General features: G+C 42.8%; 1 protein-coding gene across 1 annotated transcript; it reads left to right on the top strand.

Moving 5' to 3' along the window:
- The first annotated feature begins 338 nt into the window (after window positions 1–338).
- On the top strand, window positions 339–2,473 carry LOC311101332 (stress-associated endoplasmic reticulum protein 1-like). Its single transcript, XM_084142461.1, has 3 exons — window positions 339–561; window positions 725–800; window positions 1,842–2,473. Exons 1-3 carry the CDS (start codon window positions 478–480, stop codon window positions 1,880–1,882), a joined length of 201 nt encoding a protein of 66 aa, XP_083998587.1. The 5' UTR covers window positions 339–477; the 3' UTR covers window positions 1,883–2,473.
- Window positions 2,474–21,166: the final 18,693 nt, after the last annotated feature.

Here is a 21,166-nt window from a genome sequence, read left to right as displayed (position 1 = left end):
AAATATGTGTGTCTAATCACATTTTATGTCCATTATAAATTCACTCCTAGGTTGAATGTTGTTTATAAACAAATACATGCTGAGCTATTTAAAAAAAAAAAAATGAAACGCTTTTAGCCATTTTGTATTCTTTCTAAGAAAAGAAAAAACATTTGTGGAATGACACGACCACGGAATAGCCCTTCCTGTGTGGGAGTGGTCTACTTTGTGTGTACGTAGACAAATTCGAGACACCCCTGCCAATGGTGGAGTTCGTTATGCATGGCCCGGTTCCCCGCTGAATAGAGATTTTACTGAAGGACCAATGTAAAATGCGCAAAGTCTATTACGCCAGGGCACCGGGCCATGCAAAACGAGCTCCACTACGCGCTCATCACTAAACGGCGACCGAGCTCTGGAAATTAGCCGACTGTCTACATTTGACAGCTACAACTTCATAAATAATCAATAGCTAAAAGGCTACAATAAGCTTAAACAATGGTGGCAAAACAGAGAATACGCATGGCCAACGAGAAACACAGCAAAAACATCACGCTGAGAGGCAACGTGGCCAAATCCACGGTAAGTTTTGGGATACAATCAATCAATAGTCAGTGAAGACTACGTTACTAGATACATTTCTATTTTGTTTGAAAATAATAGCCTAGCTACTTGTTTGAATGGTTTCAAAATATCTAAAAGTTTCCTTTAACGTTTTGATGTATCTTGATGTTGGTTTCTGTAGAGAAATCCAGGTGACGACAAGGTGGCAGTGGGACCATGGCTTCTGGCATTATTCATATTTGTCGTCTGCGGATCAGGTAAATGCATATGTACAGTGTACACGAATGTATTTTTCCAATGATGTATACAAACACATGTTATACATTATTGGTTTATTCCCCCATGTTTTAGAACCTATTGAAAATGAATCTAGGCCTATGTCTCATGATAAACCAATTGTTTTACAGAGGCTAATATTACGTGATTCAGGTTAGGAGTACCCCATTCATAGACGCTATAACTACCTTTTAGCGCCTTTTGATGAAGGTATCTTCTTCCCGGGGGACTTTAGTTAAGAGCCCCATCCTTGGTCTGAACTAGCCCAATATGCACTCTTAAGAAGCCTAATGTTACTGTTACTCCTTAAGGTCCAATGACCTTGTGTTATTTTCAGAGGTAGACTGGCTCTGGAAGCCAAAACAGCCAAATACTCTAAACTTCAATCGATTCTCAATTGTGATACAGTTCTAGAAACATAAAGCCATTTACTTTCATATCACATCTAAATAATTTTACAAATGCAAAATACACACATACTGTACACTGTTTTAACTGCCTTTATCACAGTTGCAGTCAACAGTATTTTTCAGTGACAACACGTTTCTGGCAGCCGCCTTCTTTTACACACAGGTGTTCGGAGCATGCTATAGATAACTAATTAGCACAGGTGGTCCCTCTGTCTTCCGTAAACATGAAACATGGCGATATGGCTTTGTGGGAATACTAACCGTATAAAAGGTGTGTATCTATTGAACGTTTTGTTTTTCTCGCTGATATGAAAGATAAGGTCCTTATGCTTCCAAAACCGTACCGCAAGCGATTCGTGTTAATGTTCAGACTGAGCATCTGGGCTCTTAACAAAACTTCCCAATACAGAAGAGGCCTTCATCCAATGACTCTTATTTGTAATGTAATGGAACTGAGAGTCATGATCAAGGGCTAGGTCTGAACGTGAACAAGCGGCCAGAGCCAGTCTACCTCTGAACTATCTGTTTTTGTAATGTGATTGAGGGCCCTATTTAATCTCTCTCTCTCTCAAACTTATCAAATGCTTAATAGTGTTCTCTGATATTTTTCAGCAATCTTCCAGATCATTCAGAGCATTCGAATGGGAATGTAATATCAGGAGCCCTACCGCCATCACCTGTTTCCAGCATTCCTCTACACATCAAGTGGTTTCATGGTCCCTCACAAGACTGAAGATGATCAACTACCATCTGTCCATTCCTTTTTTCCTATTTCTCTTTTCCCCTCTTTGGCATTGCCAAACGGGGTAACACACCCTTGTCATCATTGCCTTACATAACTGAAAAGAAAAGATTGGAGATGTTGTTTCAGGGAACTACATGGGTATTTGTACAGTGATGACTGCTGTATGTGTTGATTGATGTGCCAAAACCAAATGGTGTGAATGTCTGATATTCTCCTGTGGCATAAATTCCAGAACACAAGACCACAGTGACTTCATTCTAGAACTAAACTCTTAGCTCTTCTTGGTTGTACACGGCCAGTATCTGGTGTCTTATACCCTTTATATTATAATGAATATATTATGTGACACCTTTTCTGTATTTCCAGTCATTTTTTCAGTCAACGAAAGGAAATGAAGGTCTTTTGAATCAGAAGATTTGCACTATGTGTGGCTAAGACAATGACATCTACTATTTCTGCCTAAACAAACCTCTAAAACAAATGAAAAAGGTGTATCCTTGTTAGTGTTTGACATGTTATTTTCTTGAGGGGCTGCATGCCGAATAACATTGTATCGGTTCATGCACTTCAAATGTGTAATGTTGTATGAAAGAGGAACATTAACAAACAACTATAAACAACTGGTCCTGTGTGGCTCAGTTGGTAGAGTATGGTGCTTGCAACACCAGGGTTGTGGGTTTGATTCCCATGGGGGATAAGTACGGGGGAAGTACGAAAATGTATGCACTCAAAAATGTTTGGATGGGATACATTTTACTGGGGGAGCTCAGGTAATGTAATTATGTGCACAGGCACAAATGACCACATCTGTAAATTTTGTCCCTTCCGAATCTGCCATGTCAGTAGTTTTTACTCGGCAGGAAGGTTTATTATCCCAGCCATGAAAACCTACTATTTTTCGGCAACCTCATAGGTCCTCTGATAATACTTATCCCGTGCGAATCGTCATCTCTGTGTTTTGAGGGATATTACAGAGTTTAACAGGTGCTGCACCCAGTTTGGATAAGAACACGGGAACAAATTGATGCTTCAAACAAAGTGCTATGCACGTAGCCTACTTTCTTAGTGCCATACTTCTCTTTTAAAAGATGAAGTGGACGATATTGTGCTAATGAATTGATAAATTGCCAAATACGTCAGGTAATTAAATGTCTGCATAGGTTACTGTTCATGGTTCTTCTTGATATGCATTATTATTTTGACTTTTACCGTACTGAAGGCCATTAGGCCAATATTAGGCTTTCCCTAGACGTTTGAAATATCTTCACGCCTAGAAGAGCCTCCAGGCTTCCGTCATAACTGTCAATTTTGAATGAGGAAAAAAAAGAATTACGGGAGCAGTTTGGTAAATCTAATCCCCTCCGAATCGTCCACTGGAAAAACGGACATGCTGGGGTAATAATTCCATAACCGACGTTCCATAGTAATACTAGTCCCGTGCGAATAGAGATTTTAGTCCCTAGAGTTGGAAAATGAGTGATAGCAGTGCAGCATTGGTATCTTTCTCTGTGTTATTACTCTTTCATCCCTCCATCCCATTCATTTTGCCCATAGAGATTAGCACCCTATGATAAACAACGTCAGTATACAACAAATTAATGCTCATGTATACCCTTTAATCATATATCATTGGAAAGCTTAGATTCACAGCTATTCATAATAATTTTCGGAATGTTCGGGTCAACAGAACTTTGACCTTTAGTGGATATATCAGAATTACCTGTATAAATGGCTTTAAAAAGTAAACCCTGATACATTTTAAGCTATGTTTCTATGTTTCTAAAAGGTCATGAAATTATGTTTCAAATTATATATAATATAACCAACTTTGAAAGCAAAGCTACAACTATTGTTTTAAAATCCCATACATTAGAATGTTGGAAGCTTAGTCATAGAATTCCATGTAATGGGGCAGCTATGTTTTGGATTGTAACTTTGGTGATAGAGGCACCAAATTGCGCACACACAGCTAGAACAGGGTTTTAAAAAGATTTGTAGATACAGGGCCATCACAGAATTCCCTCATTAACCCCACAGAAGCTTTTTTCCAATATGGCCGCCAAACAACTCAATGGGGTCTTATTGGAAAGTTTCGCATGACCGTACCTTTATGAAATATAATTGTAGTATATGCCCAACATTTTTCATAGTAATGTAGAATATACAACCACATGAGCCAGGTGTGCCAGATATACACTGAGTGTACAAAACATCCATGACATAGACTGACAAGGTGAATCCAGGTGAAAGCTATGATCCCTTATTGATGTCACTTGTCAAATCCACTTCAATCAGAGTAGATGAAGGGGAGGGGACAGGTTAAAGATGTTTAAGCCTTGAGACAATTGAGACATGGATTGTGTATGTGTGCCATTGAAAAAATAAATGGGAAAGAGTGATAGCACACAGAAACCTACCATTGGTGCAATGCCATCATACATTTTCCAATTCTAGGGACACAGACCTTCAACAAAATCACAATGGCCAAATTTGGGGGTCTGGCTCATGGACTATATAACCAGTGGTCCCGTTACCTCCCTTTCCTCAGTATGCAGTGACGATCTGACACACAATTTAAAGGGCTTCACCATCATGAATGAGGACGAACGCTACGACACCTTCAGTCATTGTCGCTACGTTGACGAGATTGTACGGAACGCACCGTGGACGCTCACGCAGAAGTTCCTTGCTGACCACAGGGTGAGTGAGGAAAATGATGGGGGACATGACTAGCTTGCACTCAGTCTGCACCGGAGAATATAACTTTTCACAAGATTTTTGCGCTCTGTGTTCGGAATGGCTAAAGCTACTTCTGGATAACTATTGGGTATGCAGGCTTTTGCTACAGCCGTACTCGAACACACCTGATTCAGCTAAACAATTCAGCTAAAGTATACATACCGCTTGACTTATTCAACATTTTGTTGTGTTACAGAATGAATTCGAAATTGATTTTTTAAAAATGTTCTCACCCATTTACACACAATACCACATGTTGACAAAGTGAAAACATGTTTTTAGACATTTTTGCAAATATATAGAAAAGTCTATCTCATTTACATACGTATTCACACCCCTGAGTCAATGCATGTTAGAATCAACTTTGGCAGCGATTACAGCTGTCTTTCTGGGTAAGTCTGTAAGAGCTTTGCACACCTGGATTGTACAGTATTTGCACATTATTGGTTGTTGATCGTTGCTAGACAGCCATTTTCAAGTCTTGCCATAGATTTTCAAGCCGATTTAAGTCCAAACTGTAACTAAGCCACTCAGGAACATTCAATGTAATTTTGATAAGCAACACCAGTGTATATTTGGCCTTGTGTTTTGGTTATTGTCCTGCTGAAAGTTGAATTAGTCTCCCAGTGTCTGTTGGAAGCAGAATGAACAAGGTTTTCCTCTAGGATTTAGCCTGTGCTTAGCTCTATTCTGTTTCTTTTTATGACAAGCATTCCCATAACATGATGCAGCCACCACCATACTTGAGAATATGAAGAGTGGTACTCAGTGATGTGTTGTGTTGGATTTGCCCCAAACATAATGCTTTGTATTCAGGACATAAAGTTAATTTCTTTGCCAGTTTTACTTTAGTGCCTTACTGCAAACAGGAATATTTTATTGTCTATCTTTTGAAGTCTGTCATTTAGGTTAGTATTGTGGAGCAACTACAATGTTGTTGATCCATCCTCAGTTTTCTCCTATCACAGCCATTAAACTCTGTAACTGTTTTAAAGTCACCATTGGCCTCCTGGTGAAATCCCTGTAATTTATTATGTGACTTGTTAAGCTAATTTTTTTTACTCCTGAACTTATTTAGACTTGCCATAAAAGGGGTTGAATACTTATTGACTCAACACATTTCAGCTTTTCATTTTTAATTAATTTGTAAACATTTCTAAAAACGTAATTCCACTATTACAATATGGGGTATTGTGTTTAGGCCAGTGACACATCTCCATTTAATCAATTTTAAATTCAGGCTGTAACACAACAAAATGTGGAAAAAGTCAAAGGGTGTGAATACTTTCTTTATGTACTGTAGCTTTCCAGGATGTGTGTTGGCCATCGGTCACTCTGTGTCATCAGTTCTGCAAACATTTTGTTCGTCTTCCATTTGACAGATTTACTTTGTCGCGCACGACGATTACCCATATTCTTCTGCAGGAAGTGACGATGTTTACAAGCACATCAAGGCGGCAGGTGGGCATAGTTGCAACATTTAGTAAGGGCTGCACTGGCAAGACTTAAGACCAGTCCAGAAACAACCCCCAGCCCCTAGGAACTAGGAACCTATCAGAAGGCTAGGTGGAACAACTGCCATATTGCTTATACCTATCAAATCCTTGCATGTTTAGAGAAAGTGCCAAGGTGTTTGGTTATGGGTTGCTTCTTGGCAGGACTTTCAGACGTAAGTATGCCCCCAATGCAATTCTAAAGTCCTAATACATCCACAGTGTGATTTCAACAGATTTTTGTCAAATTAACAAATTATTTTATTTTGTTGAATTTATATAACAACATTCCAAACTCGTTTAGCATGATCTATTCCATTATGGCACTATTTGTATTAATTTGCATCACTTTCTATTAGATACTTTTTTATTTTGAAGGCGAACCACAAATTCCACTATTGTGGCTAATCCTTATTGTGTCTAGCTTCACATAGGTGGGTCCGACCATTATTAATCAAATAAGAACTGTCTTATAAATTAGGGGTATTTTAGATTATGACATCTAGCTAGATAGTTAACTAGCTAACTATAGCTACTGAAACAGATTGTCGTTTTGCTATGTTTTTGGTGAAGAACATTGTTTGCATCCATCAGCTAGCTCTTCATAACACTTTTCACAACACATTAAGTGTGTTCTCTCAGACCACTACTCTACTATCACATACTGTATCTACAAAACAAAATCCATGTGTACGTGTGTGTTGAGTGCGTGTCTTATGTGTATGTGTGTCTGTGCCTGTGTGTGTGTCTCTTCACAGTCCCCGCTGTTCCATAAGGTGTATAATTATCTGTTTTTTAAATCTGATTCTACTGCTTGCATCAGTTACCTGATGTTGAATAGAGTTCTATGTAGCCATGGCTCTATGTAGTACTGTGCGCCTCCCATAGTCTGTTCTTGACTTGGGGATTGTGAAGAGACCTTTGGTGGCATGTCTTGTGGGGTATGCATGGGTGCCGAGCTGTGTGCTAGTAGTTTAAACAGAACATTGTTTGCATCCATCAGCTAGCTAGATTTGTTTATGACCAGCACTGTCCCAAAGAGCCAAATGGCGATCCATAACTGACTGGCGTTGTGCCCTTGAACAAGGCACTTAACCCTCCACAACAACTGCTCCACGGCCACGGTAGTATGGCAGCCCCCTGGTCCAACCTCTCCAACCTGTATGTGTGTCTTTTGGAGGGGTTGGGATAAAGTGGAAGTCAAATCCGTTGGACCTTGTGTACAATTGGATGAATAAAGTGATCTTAATCACCATGCCCCCCTCTTCCTTATCAGTCAAAGTCTGTAAGTTTGATATTTTGATATTGTGTAGGGAATATGGTGCCATTTGGGACAGAGCCATTGAGAATGGGAGGGTGTGGGTCATGACCCGGGAGTTTTTCCTGACCCTGTGACTAGAAAAAAACAGGGGCCACAGTTCTAGGGTGTTACTAGGGCCCCATGTGTTTCCTGGTCAGCAAAATCTCATGGCTCCCATTTTATGAGCAGCTAGGGGCCCCATTCTACCCATGAAAGTAGGTTAGGCTAATTGCTTTGTTTTGTCCAACACCAATCAGATCCAGCCACTGTCCTGCATCGAGCTAGATCAGTGAAGCGCCTCTGTGAGTTGCTATGGGTTGTTGTTTCAGAACGGTGACAATATTGACACTATCCTTTTTCCCGATGTGTGCACGTGTTCACTTTTCTTCATGTATTTGAAAAGAAATGACTGGTATAAGAAATATGATGTAAACACCCTTGTGTAGCCCATATTGGGACGCAGGATCTGTCTTTCGATCTCTTTCTCTGTCTCTCTCATTTCTTCACTTCTCCCTCTATAGAAGCACATGCTAAAGGAGGGGAAGGGGCGGATGCTGCAGGCCATAAGCCCCAGGCAGAGCCCCAACAGCTGCCCGACCAGAGAGTGCTCGCCCTCTCCGCCGCCCTCCTTCTGTCTGCCCTTCTTCACCAAGACCTCTCCTCCCTCAGTGGAGCAGATAGCATCAGTGAGGACGACGATTAGAAGCCTCCCTACATCTTTCCCTCCATTCCACTCTCTGTCTCTGTGGCTGAGATGGTGCAAGTCAGGGTTAGGGTAAATTCCATTTCAATTCAGTCAATTTATTGAATTGAAATGGAATTGACCGCAACTAAGGCTGTTGCGATGACCGTATTAACACCACACCGGCGGTCACGAGTCATGAAGGCAGTCAAATTCCATGTGACCGTTTAGTCATGGTAATTAGGCTTCTCCAAACTCTGATGCTGCTGATGGTCATTAGCAGACCCGTCGCCAGACCTCAGTCTTAAGGGGGGCATATGAAATGCATGGGAGGGCAGGGTACAATTATTATTAGCCTACAGTACGTATATTTAATAATAAATTCCCTCAAGTGGGGGGGGCACAAGCATTTTTGGGGGCGGGCCCGGCCCCCTATGGCCCGCCCATAGCGACGGGTGTGGTCATTAGTAGCCTACCAAACTTGCTAACTGCCTGGTACTCAGCACTCTATTGTCCCTCTAATCACTCTGACATCAATGCAAATGTTATCGAAAATCGAATCAAACACTTATTGAGAGCTCATGTTGCACAACATTTCTATAGGCTATGCAATTGCATGAGAAAACAGAGTTTTGATGGCCTCTATTAAAAAGAGGAGGATCCTATCAGCTTTCTATAGGCTGGGCCTACTATATTTATTTCTCAACTTTCCTAATATTAAGCACATTGCTTCTCTTTACAACAGGAGTATAGCCTACCTGGCTGGCATGAAAATGAACCACGGGAAAAGTGTCCTCCATTCACTATTTAAGTGCATAGATTACATGTATTTTTTCCCGCTGCCCCTGTTTCGAGACAAGTGCATGATAATGGTCCATTCTAAATCAAAACAAATTTCACACATATATTATTTAGTATATGTAAAGACAAGATTAAATCAAGAATAGTCTGATGGGTGACAATATTAGCCTATCACTTGTGAATTATATATTATCACTTGTGAATGATGCCCAGCATAAGAAACAATGCCTTTTTTTTGCGACGTTTTCTAATCATAGTCGCACACCTCATGTAGCCTAGCCCATAGTCCTATATGTTTTGATAAGGTTTGTATCACAACTAAAGTGGCCAAATAACTTCTTAAAATTAAGCACATTAATCCGCTTTACAAGGGGTGTAGAGCCTAACTGGCATAGATAAGCAGCGCATGAGTTTCATTTTTGGGGAAGATAACCTTCACCATAAAAATGCACCTTTATAATAAAAGCGTTGCAGTGACTTTGAGAATGGTGTTTTCCCGCTAATGGAACTTTCGCGCTTATAGCCTACTGCCATGGGCACATTGCTGCGCTTATAATGTGAAGAAATAGCCTAATAGTTTATCAACATTTTAAGCTAAATGTTCTGATCTGTTGCATCAGCCAGATTGCATAACAAATGCTTTTTTATGCTAGTGGTTGTATTCATTTGGGATCTATCGCATCACACAACTGTCCCACACTATGTTTGGAATATTTATTTCTCGCACAGAATAGAATAGGTCGACTTTCGTACTATGGGGGATAGTAGATTGACATAGGCTAGTGCTTTTGCTGTTCATTAGGCCTACTCATCTTGTTGGCTGACGAAAAGTAATATGCACCTCGGAATTGGAAAAGGACGAGCGCACTTGCGTCCCCGATGTGTCTGTCTTCACTTGTAGCCTGTGAGAAAGTCCCGATCACGTGATGGAGAGCCATGTGAGTGAGAGGTGCTTTGGAGTGAGCAGCACCCAGGGAGAAGGGCACAACGCAGCACTCTGGGCCAAGGGTACAACGGCCACTGGCCGCAAAAGGCATGGATTTTTTTAGGGTGCATTACGGCCACACAAAGGGGATGGCACCATGAAATTCGAGGCATTATCAAGTGCTTGTCAAATTGTCAATGAGAGATGGACAGCCTGCGCAAAAAAACAAAGCAGAGCTCGTGCCTTTCAAGCAACTTTTTTCAAATCACCATTAGAGTCGAATCATGCAGCCTTATAATGTATTAAAATTCAAAACATATAGCCCAACATTTGTAGAACAACTAAAGTTACATTAATAACTCTAAATTAAGCATATAGGAGTACCTATTTCTTTGTTAACCGCTCAACACAGAATAGCCGCATGTGCGCACTTCAAATCATTTTGTCACGAGCGTTGAGAGACGGGTCAGACCAAGGTGCAGCGTGAAAAGCGTACATGTTTATTAAACTCAATAAACATAAACAAAACAAGAAACAACGTAACGTGAAGTCCTCAGGCTATACACATACAAGCCTAACACGGAACAAGATCCCACAACTGAGGTAGGCAAACATGCTACTTAAGTATGATCCCCAATCAGAAACAACGAGCAACAGCTGTCTCTGATTGGGAATCACACCCGGCGAAACATATAAATTACAACATAGAAACTCACGCCCTGACCAAACCAACTAAAGACAACAGGCCTCTCACGGCCAGGGCGGCCAGGGCGGATCCGGGTGGGCTTTCAGCCTCGGAGGCGGATCCGGCTCCGGGCGTGACGACCTCTTCCTCTCTGCCTCCCCGTTGCGCCCTTGGTCTGCTCTGGACCTCGACGCGATGCTTCCCCTCTCCTTCCTCCCACGATGCCCCAAGCCCTGTCTGGATCCTGGTGTGGGAGACCCCGAACCTGGAGAGGGGCTGACGTCTGGGCCTGGATCGGCAATCCTCCCGCGATGCACCAAGCCCTCTCTGGACCCTGGTGTGGGAGACCCCGAACCTGGAGAGGGGCTGACGTCTGGGCCTGGATCGGCAATCCTCCCGCGATGCACCAAGCCCTGTCTGGACCCTGGTGTGGGAGACCCCGAACCTGGAGCTGACGTCTGGGCCTGGATCGGCAATCCCCCCACGATGCACCAAGCCCTGTCTGGACCCTGGTGTGGGAGACCCTGAACCTGGAGAGGGGCTGACATCTGGGTCTGGAGTGGAGCCGCTGACCGGAGCTGAGCTGGACCTCGGTGGAGCGGACTGCTCTGGTTCCGGAATGGAACCTCTGACCGGAGCTGAACTGGGCACCGGTAGTGCGGACAGCTCTGGCTCCGGAGTGGAGCCGCTGACCGGAGCTGAACTGGGCACCGGTGGAGCAGAATTCTCTAGCTCCGGAGTGGAGACGCTGACCGGAGTTGAACTGGACCCCGGTGGAGCGGACTGCTCTGACTCCGGAGTGGAGCAACCGACCGGAGCTGGATCAGGCACCGGTGGAGCGGATTGCTCTGGCTCCGGAGTGGAGCAACCGACCGGAGCTGGATCAGGCACCGGTGGAGCAGATTGCTCTGGCTCCGGAGTGGAGCAAACATCCGGACCCGTATCCATCCCCATCTCTGGAGCAGGAACGGGCCGGGCCGGACTGGAGACACGCACCACAGGTCTGGTGCGAGGAGCAGGATGGGCTGGGCCGGACTGGGGACACGCACCCCAGGTCTGGTGCGAGGAGCAGGGACGGGGCGTACCGGGCTGGCGACACGCACCACTGGTTTGGTGCGGGGAGCAGGTACGGGGCGTACCGGGCTAGCGACACGCACCGCTGGTTTGGTGCGGGGAGCAGGTATGGGCCGTACCGGACTGGAAACACGCACCAATGGTTTGGTGCGAGGAGCAGGCACGGGCCGTGCCGGACTGGATACACGCACCACTGGTTTGGTGCGGGGAGCAGGTACGAGCAGGTACGGGGCTTACCGGGCTGGTAAGGCGCACTGGATATACTGGACCGTGGAGGCGTACTGGAGGTCTGGAGTGTACAGCTGGCACAACCCGTCCTGGCTGGATGCCCACTCTCGCACGACACGTGCGGAGCGCTGGCACAGGACGCACTGGGCTGTGAACGCGCACTGGCGACACAGTGCGTGGGACTGGCGCAGGATATACTGGACCGTGAAGGCGCACTGGAGACCAGGAGCGTTGAGCCGGCACAACCCGTCCTGGCTGGATGCCCGCTCTCGCACGACACGTGCGGGGCGCTGGCACAGGACACACTGGGCTGTGCATGCGCACTGGCGACACAGTGCGTATCTCTGCATACTTAGGTTCCTCTATGAACACACGCTCCTTCTGTTGCCTGACCAGCTCCTCTCTCCTTGCCTCCACTACTTCCTTCTCCCTTTGAGCCTCCTGTAGCACCTCCTTCTGAATGGATACCTCCTGCTCCCTCTGATCTAACAGCCCCCGTAACGTGGTGGTCCACCCCGTGAGCCCCCAATTTTTTCTTTTCTTGGGGTTGCTTCTCGGGCTTCCTCTTCGACCGGCACCGTCGATGTCGCCGTTGATCCTCTCCTACCCGGGCTTCCTCCTTCATTGCCCTACCGTAACAGACAGCCTCCTCCTCGGTGATCTTCCCCCAACCGAGGAGGACATCTACCAACGTGGCCTCCGGGTGTTTGCTCCTCCTGGCCACGCTGCTTGGTCCTTTTGTGGTGGGATCTTCTGTCACGAGCGTTGAGAGACAGGTCAGACCAAGGTGCAGCGTGAAAAGCGTACATGTTTATTAAACTCAATAAACATAAACAAAACAAGAAACAACGTAACGTGAAGTCCTCAGGCTATACACATACAAGCCTAACACGGAACAAGATCCCACAACTAAGGCAGGCAAACAGGCTACTTAAGTATGATCCCCAATCAGAGACAACGAGCGACAGCTGTCTCTGATTGGGAATCACACCCGGCCAAACATAGACACACAACTTAGAACTAAAACATAGAAATTACAATATAGACCAAACCAACTAAAGACAACAGGCCTCTCACGGCCAGGGCGTGACACGTTTGGAGAAAATATCCTTTCTATTTTATTCAGCTTTCTTCAATTGTATTCTTCATACTATTACATAATATAAAATAATGCCACGGAATTCTAAGCAAATCTTGTCTGCTAAATGAACAAGTGTAGCCCACAGCCATTTGGCATAGCCACATCAGGACCTAAAATAAGGACAACTCAGAGTATGCTGTTCTGTTCTTCTGAAATAGACTACATTTTCTTCATATCATGCTTCTTTAGACCTGTCTAAAATAAATAATGGATTTATTGTGAAGGTGTAGGCTATATTACATGGATTTATTAGACTTTGTAAAATGTAGATGTTCCAAAGGTCTGCATCAGTGGCTTGTAGGCTATGTGTGGAAGCCAGGAGATGCTAAATGTGTTTATGTTTATTACGGTAAATTACTGTGAGACCGACAGTTATTTGCTTGACAATCACCGGCTGACAAAATGTTGTGACCGCCACAGCCCTAACCCCAACCCTGGTATAAGTGGTCACAAGGAATTGAGTATTCACATGTTCTTGTATTAGGATGCCATTTTCGGTTTTTTAATAGTTCTTTTTGCCAGCCTTTGTGTCAATCAGGCCTTTGTCATGTTTAGGTGTTGGAAGGAAACCACGACACAATAGCATTGGAAAGTTTAATCATATCCCTCTGTAAAACTGTTGTTCTGTGGTGTCACAGCGTTTGTTGTTATACACTAAATATATTTTTTAATGTTTAATTTATGATGTATAAAATGCATTATTGAATACAGGAGAGTGTCAGCCAATATGGACGTGAGTGATGGAACTCTCATTCACTCATAAATGACTTGCATGTAAGTTCTTCCGACACAAACATTGAATTGTATTTGCCGTGCTAAATCCATAGTAGCGCCAGAGAAGTTTGAACAAGTGATAACCGGTACTTTCTGTAAATAAGAACTTTCCACTTTCCCATTGAATTCAGTCTGAATCTTTCTTATGGGAGTTACATGAAGCGATTGCTTGTTAGTCTGGATTTTTTTACTTCTCTGGTGAAAGCACAGCTCGACAATGGGTAAGCAGCTATTGAGTCTAGTAGGGGTTATCCATCGTACTGGAGTGTACGGAGCCCCTTCCCTGTTCCAGTCTAAAACTAGCCGGCACCTCATACCAGTTGCCTGCCTTTTTATCCTCCCTCCCCTCGTAGATGCATTCTCGTCAACTGCCTCCACAGAAAAAGAAAACTTGGGTGGAAAGAAAGCCTTGTGCAGAATTCCTAATACCCCCTTAGCCCCCTACCACCCCTTAGGGCCTAGGCACTCCTGTAGCTCTGAAAGGATGGGATAGATTTTGCGTTCTGCCTAGGTGGCATTTTCACCATGTTGGATACACCTATTCAGGCCTTTTAGGCCTAGGATACACTGAGGATGTACAACTGTTGTACAACACATTTGACTCAACAGTTGTGATGCAAATGATATTTTTTTAATTAAAAGGTTTACAGTATTGTTCTTTGGTGTCTCCAGAGCGGTTGTGTAAATATATTTGTGCAGACAAATGCATAAAAAATACCTGTTTTATCACAACTGTTGTGTCATATGCGTTGTGCATCAGTTGTACAACCTGAGTGTGAGGCCAGTAGATCTACAGGTGTGCCTAAGGCTGTTCCGCTTGCTCAGGGCTGAAGTTTCCCCTAGGGACAGATCTGGGATCAGCTTCCTCCCCCAATACTAACCCATTAGTGGGGAAAATGCTAAACAGGCCCAAGATCAGCATCTAGGGACAACTTCACCAAACTTAACCTCCCTACTCTGTAACTGTAATTGTTTTGATAGAGGACATTTGACTTCATTGGTCACCTGAACATGGTAATTTTTCAGAATTGGTCTGCCTGTGTAAATCAATGATTTATATACACAGTACCAGTCAGAAGTTTGGACACACATACTCATTCAAGGGTCTTTCTTAATTTTTTTACTATTTTCTACATTGTAGAATAATAGTGAAGACATCAAAACTATGAAATAACACATATGGAATCATGTAGTAACCAAAAAAGAGTTAAACAAATATATTTTAGATTCTTCAAAGTAGCTACCCTTTGCCTTGATGACAGCTTTGCACACTCTTGGCATTCTCTCATCCAGCTTCACCTGGAATGCTTTTCCAACAGTCTTAAAGGAGTTCCCACATATGCTGAGCACTTGTTGGCTGCTTTTCCTTCCCTCTGCGGTCCAACTCATCCCAAACCATCTCAATTGGGTTGAGGTCGGGTGATTGTGGAGGCCAGGTCATCTGATGCAGCACACCATCACTCGCCTTCTTGGTCAAATAGCCCTTACACAGCCTGGTGGTGTGATGGGTCATTGTCCTGTTGAAAAACAAATGATAGACCCACTAAGCGCAAACCAGATGGGATGGCGTATCGCTGCAGAATGCTGTGGGAGCCATGCTGGCTAAGTGTGCCTTGAATTCTAAATAAATCACACATTGTCACCAGCAAAGCACCCTCACAGGGTGGCTACTTTGAAGAATTTCAAAAATAAAATATTATATTTGGATTTGTTTAACACTTTTTTGGGTTACTACATGATTCCATATGTGTTATTTCATAGTTTTGATGTCTTCACTATTATTCTACAATGTAGAAAATAGTAAAAATAAAGACAAACCCTTGAATGAGTAGGTGTGTCCAGACTTTTGACTGGTACTCTGTGTGTGTGTGTGTGTGTGTGTTTATGTACATATATATATATATGTATATATATATATATACACACACAATAGATGACTGATGACTGTTGATGCCACCGCGCCTCCATCTTGGTGGAAGCTATAGAAATGCATTTATTAATGTCTACATACAGACACCTTAATGCATAATTATTATGTGAGCTAAACAAAATAAATACATAAAATTATCTTAAAGTATAATTTTTAGAGAGTACTAATGTTACTGTCCCCACTACAACAAAACACTACTTAAATAAATGTAATTTTGTCCTTGAAACATTCAATTGAAATATTGTAGAATTCCATTCATTCCTATGAAGGACTGCTCCTACTGCCGATATAGCTGACCGGTGGCTTCAAAGCCTCTCAATGGCCAGTACATGGCATCCACAATCCAGGCTTTATATACACTGAACAAAAATAAAAACGCAACATGCAACAATTTCAAAGATTTTACTGAGTTACAGTTCATATAACGAAATCAGTCAATTTAAATAAATTCATTAGGCCCTAATCTATGGATTTCACATGACTGGGAATACAGATATGCATCTGTTGGTCACAGATGTCTTAAAAAAAAGTAGTGGCGTGGATCAGAAAACCAGTCAGTATCTGGTGTGACCACCATTTGCCTCATGCTGCGCGACACATTTCCTTCACATAGAGTTGATCAGGCTGTTGATTGTAGTCTGTGGAATGTTGTCCCACTCCTCTTCAATGGCTGTGTGAAGTTGCTGGATATTGGCGGGACCTGGAACACGCTGTTGTACACATCGATCCAGAGCATCCCAAACATGCTCAATGGGTGACACGTCTGAATATGCAGGCCATGGAAGAACTGGGACATTTTCAGCTTCCATGAATTGTGTACAGATCCTTGCGACATGGGACTGTGCATTATCATGCTGAAACATGAGGTGATAGCGGCAGATGAATGGCATGACAATGGGCCTCGGATCTCGTCACGGCATCTCTGTGCATTCAAATTGCCATCGATAAAATGCAATTGTGTTCGTTGTCTGTAGCTTATGCCTGCCCATACCATAACCCCACCGCCACCATGGGGCACTCTGTTCACAACTTTGACATCAGCAAACCGCTCGCCCACACAACGCCATACACATAGTCTGCGGTTGTGAGGCCGGTTGGACGTACTGCCAAATTCTGTAAAACAACATTGGAGGCGGCTTATGGTAGAGAAATGAACATTACATTCTCTGGCAACAGCTCTGGTGGACATTCCTGCAGCCAGCATACCAACTGCACATTTTAGTGGCCTTTTATTGTCCCCAGCACAAGGTGCACCTGTGTAATGATCATGCTGTTTAATCAGCTTCTTGATATGCCACACCTGTCAGGTGGATGGATTATCTTGGCAAAGGATAAATGCTCACTAACAGAAATGTAAACAAATTTGTGCACAAAACTTGAGAGAAATAAGCTTTTTGTGCATATGAAAAATGTATGGGATCTTTTATTTCAGATCATGAAACATGGCACCAACACTTTACATGTTTATATTTTTGTTCAGTGTACATCATTTGAATTTTTTTATTTATTAAGGATCCCCATTAGCTGCTGCCTTGTCAGCAGCTACTCTTCCTGGGGCCAGCAACATTAAGGCAGTTATATACAATTTAAAATATTACATGACATTGCATTTCATAACACTTTTCACAACACATTAAATGTGTTCCCTCAGGCCACTACTCTACTATCACATACTGTATCTACAATACAAAATCCATGTGTATGTGTTTGTAGAGTGCGTGTCTTATGTGTATGTCTGCCTATGGCTGTGTGTGTGTGTGTCTATTTCACAGTCCCCACTGTTCCATAAAGTGTATTTTTATCTGTTTTTAAAATCTGATTCTACTGCTTGCATCAGTTATCTGATGTGGAATAGAGTTCCATGTAGTGATGGCTCTATGTAGTACTGTGCGCCTCCCATAGTCTGTTCTGGACTTGGAGATTGTGAAGAGACCTTTGGTGGCATGTCTTGTGGGGTATGCATGGGTGTCTGAGCTGTGTGCTAGTAGTTTAAACAGAGACCTTGGTGCATTCAGCATGTCAACACTTCTTACAAAAACAAGTAGTGATGAAGTCACTCTCATCCACTTTGAGCCATGAAATGTACATGCATATTATTCATGTTAGCTCTCTGTGTACATTTAAGGGCCAGCCGTGCTGCCCTGTTCTGAGCCAATTGTAATTTTCCGAGGTCCCTCTTTGTGGCACCTGACCACACAACTGAACAGTAGTCCAGGTGCGACAAAACTCCCAATTTTAGCTACTATTGTATCAACATGTTTTGACCGTAACAGTTTACAATCCAGGGTTACTCCAAGCAGTTTGGTCACCTCAACTTGCTCAATTTCCACATTATTTATTACAAGATTTAGTTGAGGTTTAGGGTTCAGGGTTTAGTTAATAACCAAATATAATGCTTTTAGTTTTTGAATAATTTAGGACAAACGTATTCCTTGCCACCCATTCTGAAACTAACTGCAACTCTTTGTTAAGTGTTGCAGTGATTTCACTCACTGTAGTAGCTGACGTGCATAGTGTTGAGTCATCCGCATACATAGACACACTGGCTTTACTCAAAACCAGTGGCATATCATTAGTAAAGATTGAAAAAAGTAAGGGGCCTAGAGAGCTGCCCTGGGGAATTCCTGATTCTACCTGGATTATGTTGGATAAGCTTCCATTAAAGAACACCCTCTGTGTTCTGTTAGACAGGTAACTCATTATCCACAATATAGCAGGGGGTGTAAAGCCATAACACATACGTTTTTCCAGCAGCAGACTATGATCAATAATGTCAAATGCCGCGCTGAAGTCTAACAAAACAGCTCCCGGAATCTTTTTAACATCAATTTCTCTCATACAATCATCAGTCATTTGTGTAAGTGCCGTGCTTGTTGAATGCCCTTCTCTATAAGCATGCTGAAAGTTTGTTGTCAAATTGTTTACAGTAAAATAGCATTGTATCTGGTCAAACACAATTTTTTCCAAAAGTTTACTAATGGTTGGTAACAGGCTGATTAGTCGGCTATTTGAGCCAGTAAAGGGGGCTTTACTATTCTTGGGTAGTGGAATTACTTTTGCTTCCCTCAAGGCCTGAGGGCACCCACTTTCTAGTAGGCTTAAATTGAAGATATGGCAAATAGGAGTGGCAATATCATCCGCTATTATCCTCAGTAATTTTCGATCCAAGTTGTCAGACCCCGGTGGCTTGTCATTGTTAATAGACAGCAATACTTTTTTCACCTCTTCCACACTCCCTTTATGGAATTCAAAATTACAATGCTTGTTTTTCATTATTTGATCAGTTATACTTGGATGTGTAGTGTCAGCGTTTGTGGCTGGCACATCTTTCCAATGAAAAAATCATTAAAGTAATTGGCAATATCAGTGGGATTTGTGATAAATGTGCCATCTGATTCAATGAATGAAATAGCTTTTTGCCCAAAAATTAATTTAAGGTGCTCCAAAGCTTTTTACCATCATTCTTTGTCATTTATCTTTGTTTCATAGTATAGTTTCTTCTTCTTTTCATTCAGTTTAGTCACATGATTTCTCAATTGGCAGTACGTTTGCCAATCGTTTGTGCACCCAGACTTATTTGCCATTCCTATTGCCTCATCCTCCTCAAGCATACCATTTTTCAATTCCTCATCAAACCACAGGGATTTAACAGTTTTTACAGTCATTTTCTTAATGGGTGCATGCTTATTAGTAACTGCAATAAGTAATTTCATAAATGTGCCAAGTGCAGCGTCTGGTTGCTCCTCATTACACACCATAGACCAACTAATATTATTTACATCAACAACATACAGTGGCTTGCGAAAGTATTCACCCCCCTTGGCATTTTCCCTATTTTGTTGTCTTACAACCTGGAATTAAAATTGATTTTTGGGGGGTTTGTATCACTTGATTTACACAACATGACTACCACTTTGAAGATGCAAAATATTTTATATTGTGAAACTAACAAGATAAAAGACAACAAAACAGAACTTGAGCGTGGATAACTATTCACCCCCCCCCCCCCCCCCCCCTCCCCTCTCCAAGAATACTTTGTAGAGACACCTTTTGCAGCAATTACAGCTGCAAGTCTCTTGGGGTATGTCTCTATAAGCTTGGCACATCTAGCCACTGGCAAAACTGCTCCAGCTCCTTCAAGTTTGATGGGTTCCGCTTGTGTACAGCAATCTTTAAGTAATACCACAGATTCTCAATTGGATTGAGGTCTGGGCTTTGACTAGGCCATTCCAAGACATTTAAATGTTTCCCCTTAAACCACTCAAGTGTTGCTTTAGCAGTATGCTTAGGGTCATTGTCCTGCTGGAAGGTGAACCTTCAAATCTCTAGAAAACTGAAACATTTCCCTGTATTTAGCGCCATCCATCATTCCTTCAATTCTGACCAGTTTCCCAATCCCTGCCAATGAACAACATCCCCACAGCATGATGCTGCCACCACCATGCTTCACTGTGGGGATGGTGTTCTCGGGGTGATGAGAGGTGTTGGGTTTGCGCCAGACATAGTGTTTTCCTTGATGGCCAAAAAGCTCAATGTTAGTCTCATTTGACCAGAGTTCCTTCTTCCATATGTTTGGGGAGTCTCCCACATGCCTTTTGGCGAACACCCAAATGTGTTTGCTTATTTTTTTCTTTAAGCAATGGCTTTTTTCAAGCCACTCTTCCGTAAAGCCCAGCTCTGTGGAGTGTACGTCTTAAAGTGGTCCTATGGACAGATACTCCAATCTCCGCTGTGGAGCTTTGCAGCTCCTTCAGGGTTGTCTTTGGTCTCTTTGTTGCCTCTCTGATTAATGCCCTCCTTGCCTGGTCCGTGAGTTTTGGTGGGCCGGCCCTCTCTTGGCAGGTTTGTTGTGGTGCCATATTCTTTCCATTTTTTAATAATGGATTTAATAGTGCTCCGTGGGATGTTCAAAGTTTCTGATATTTTTTTATAACCCAACCCTGATCTGTACTTCTCCACAACTTTGTCCCTGACCTGTTTGGAGAGCTCCTTGGTCTTCATGGTGCCACTTGCTTGATGGTGCCGCTTGCTTAGTGGTGTTGCAGACTCTGGGGCCTTTCAGAACAGGTGTATATATACTGAGATCATGTGACGGATCATGTGACACTTAGATTGCACACAGGTGGACTTTATTTAACTAATTATGTGACTTCTGAAGGTAATTGGTTGCACCAGATCTTATTTAGGGGCTTCATAGCAAAGGCAGTGAATACATATGCACACACCACTTTTCCGTGGTTTATTTTTTAGAATTTTTTGAAACAAGTTATTTGTTTCATTCCACTTCACCAATCTGGACTATTTTGTATGTCCATTACATGAAATCCAAATAAGAATCCATTTAAATTACAGGTTGTAATGCAACAAAATAGGAAAAACGCCAAGGGGGATGAATACTTTTGCAAGGCACTGTAATACAA

The sequence above is a fragment of the Coregonus lavaretus genome (assembly GCF_964263955.1).
Source record: "Coregonus lavaretus genome assembly, chromosome: 26".
Taxonomy (NCBI): domain Eukaryota; kingdom Metazoa; phylum Chordata; class Actinopteri; order Salmoniformes; family Salmonidae; genus Coregonus; species Coregonus lavaretus.
The sequence above is the reverse complement of the archived record's forward strand: the minus strand, read 5'-3'. Positions and strand labels throughout refer to the sequence as shown.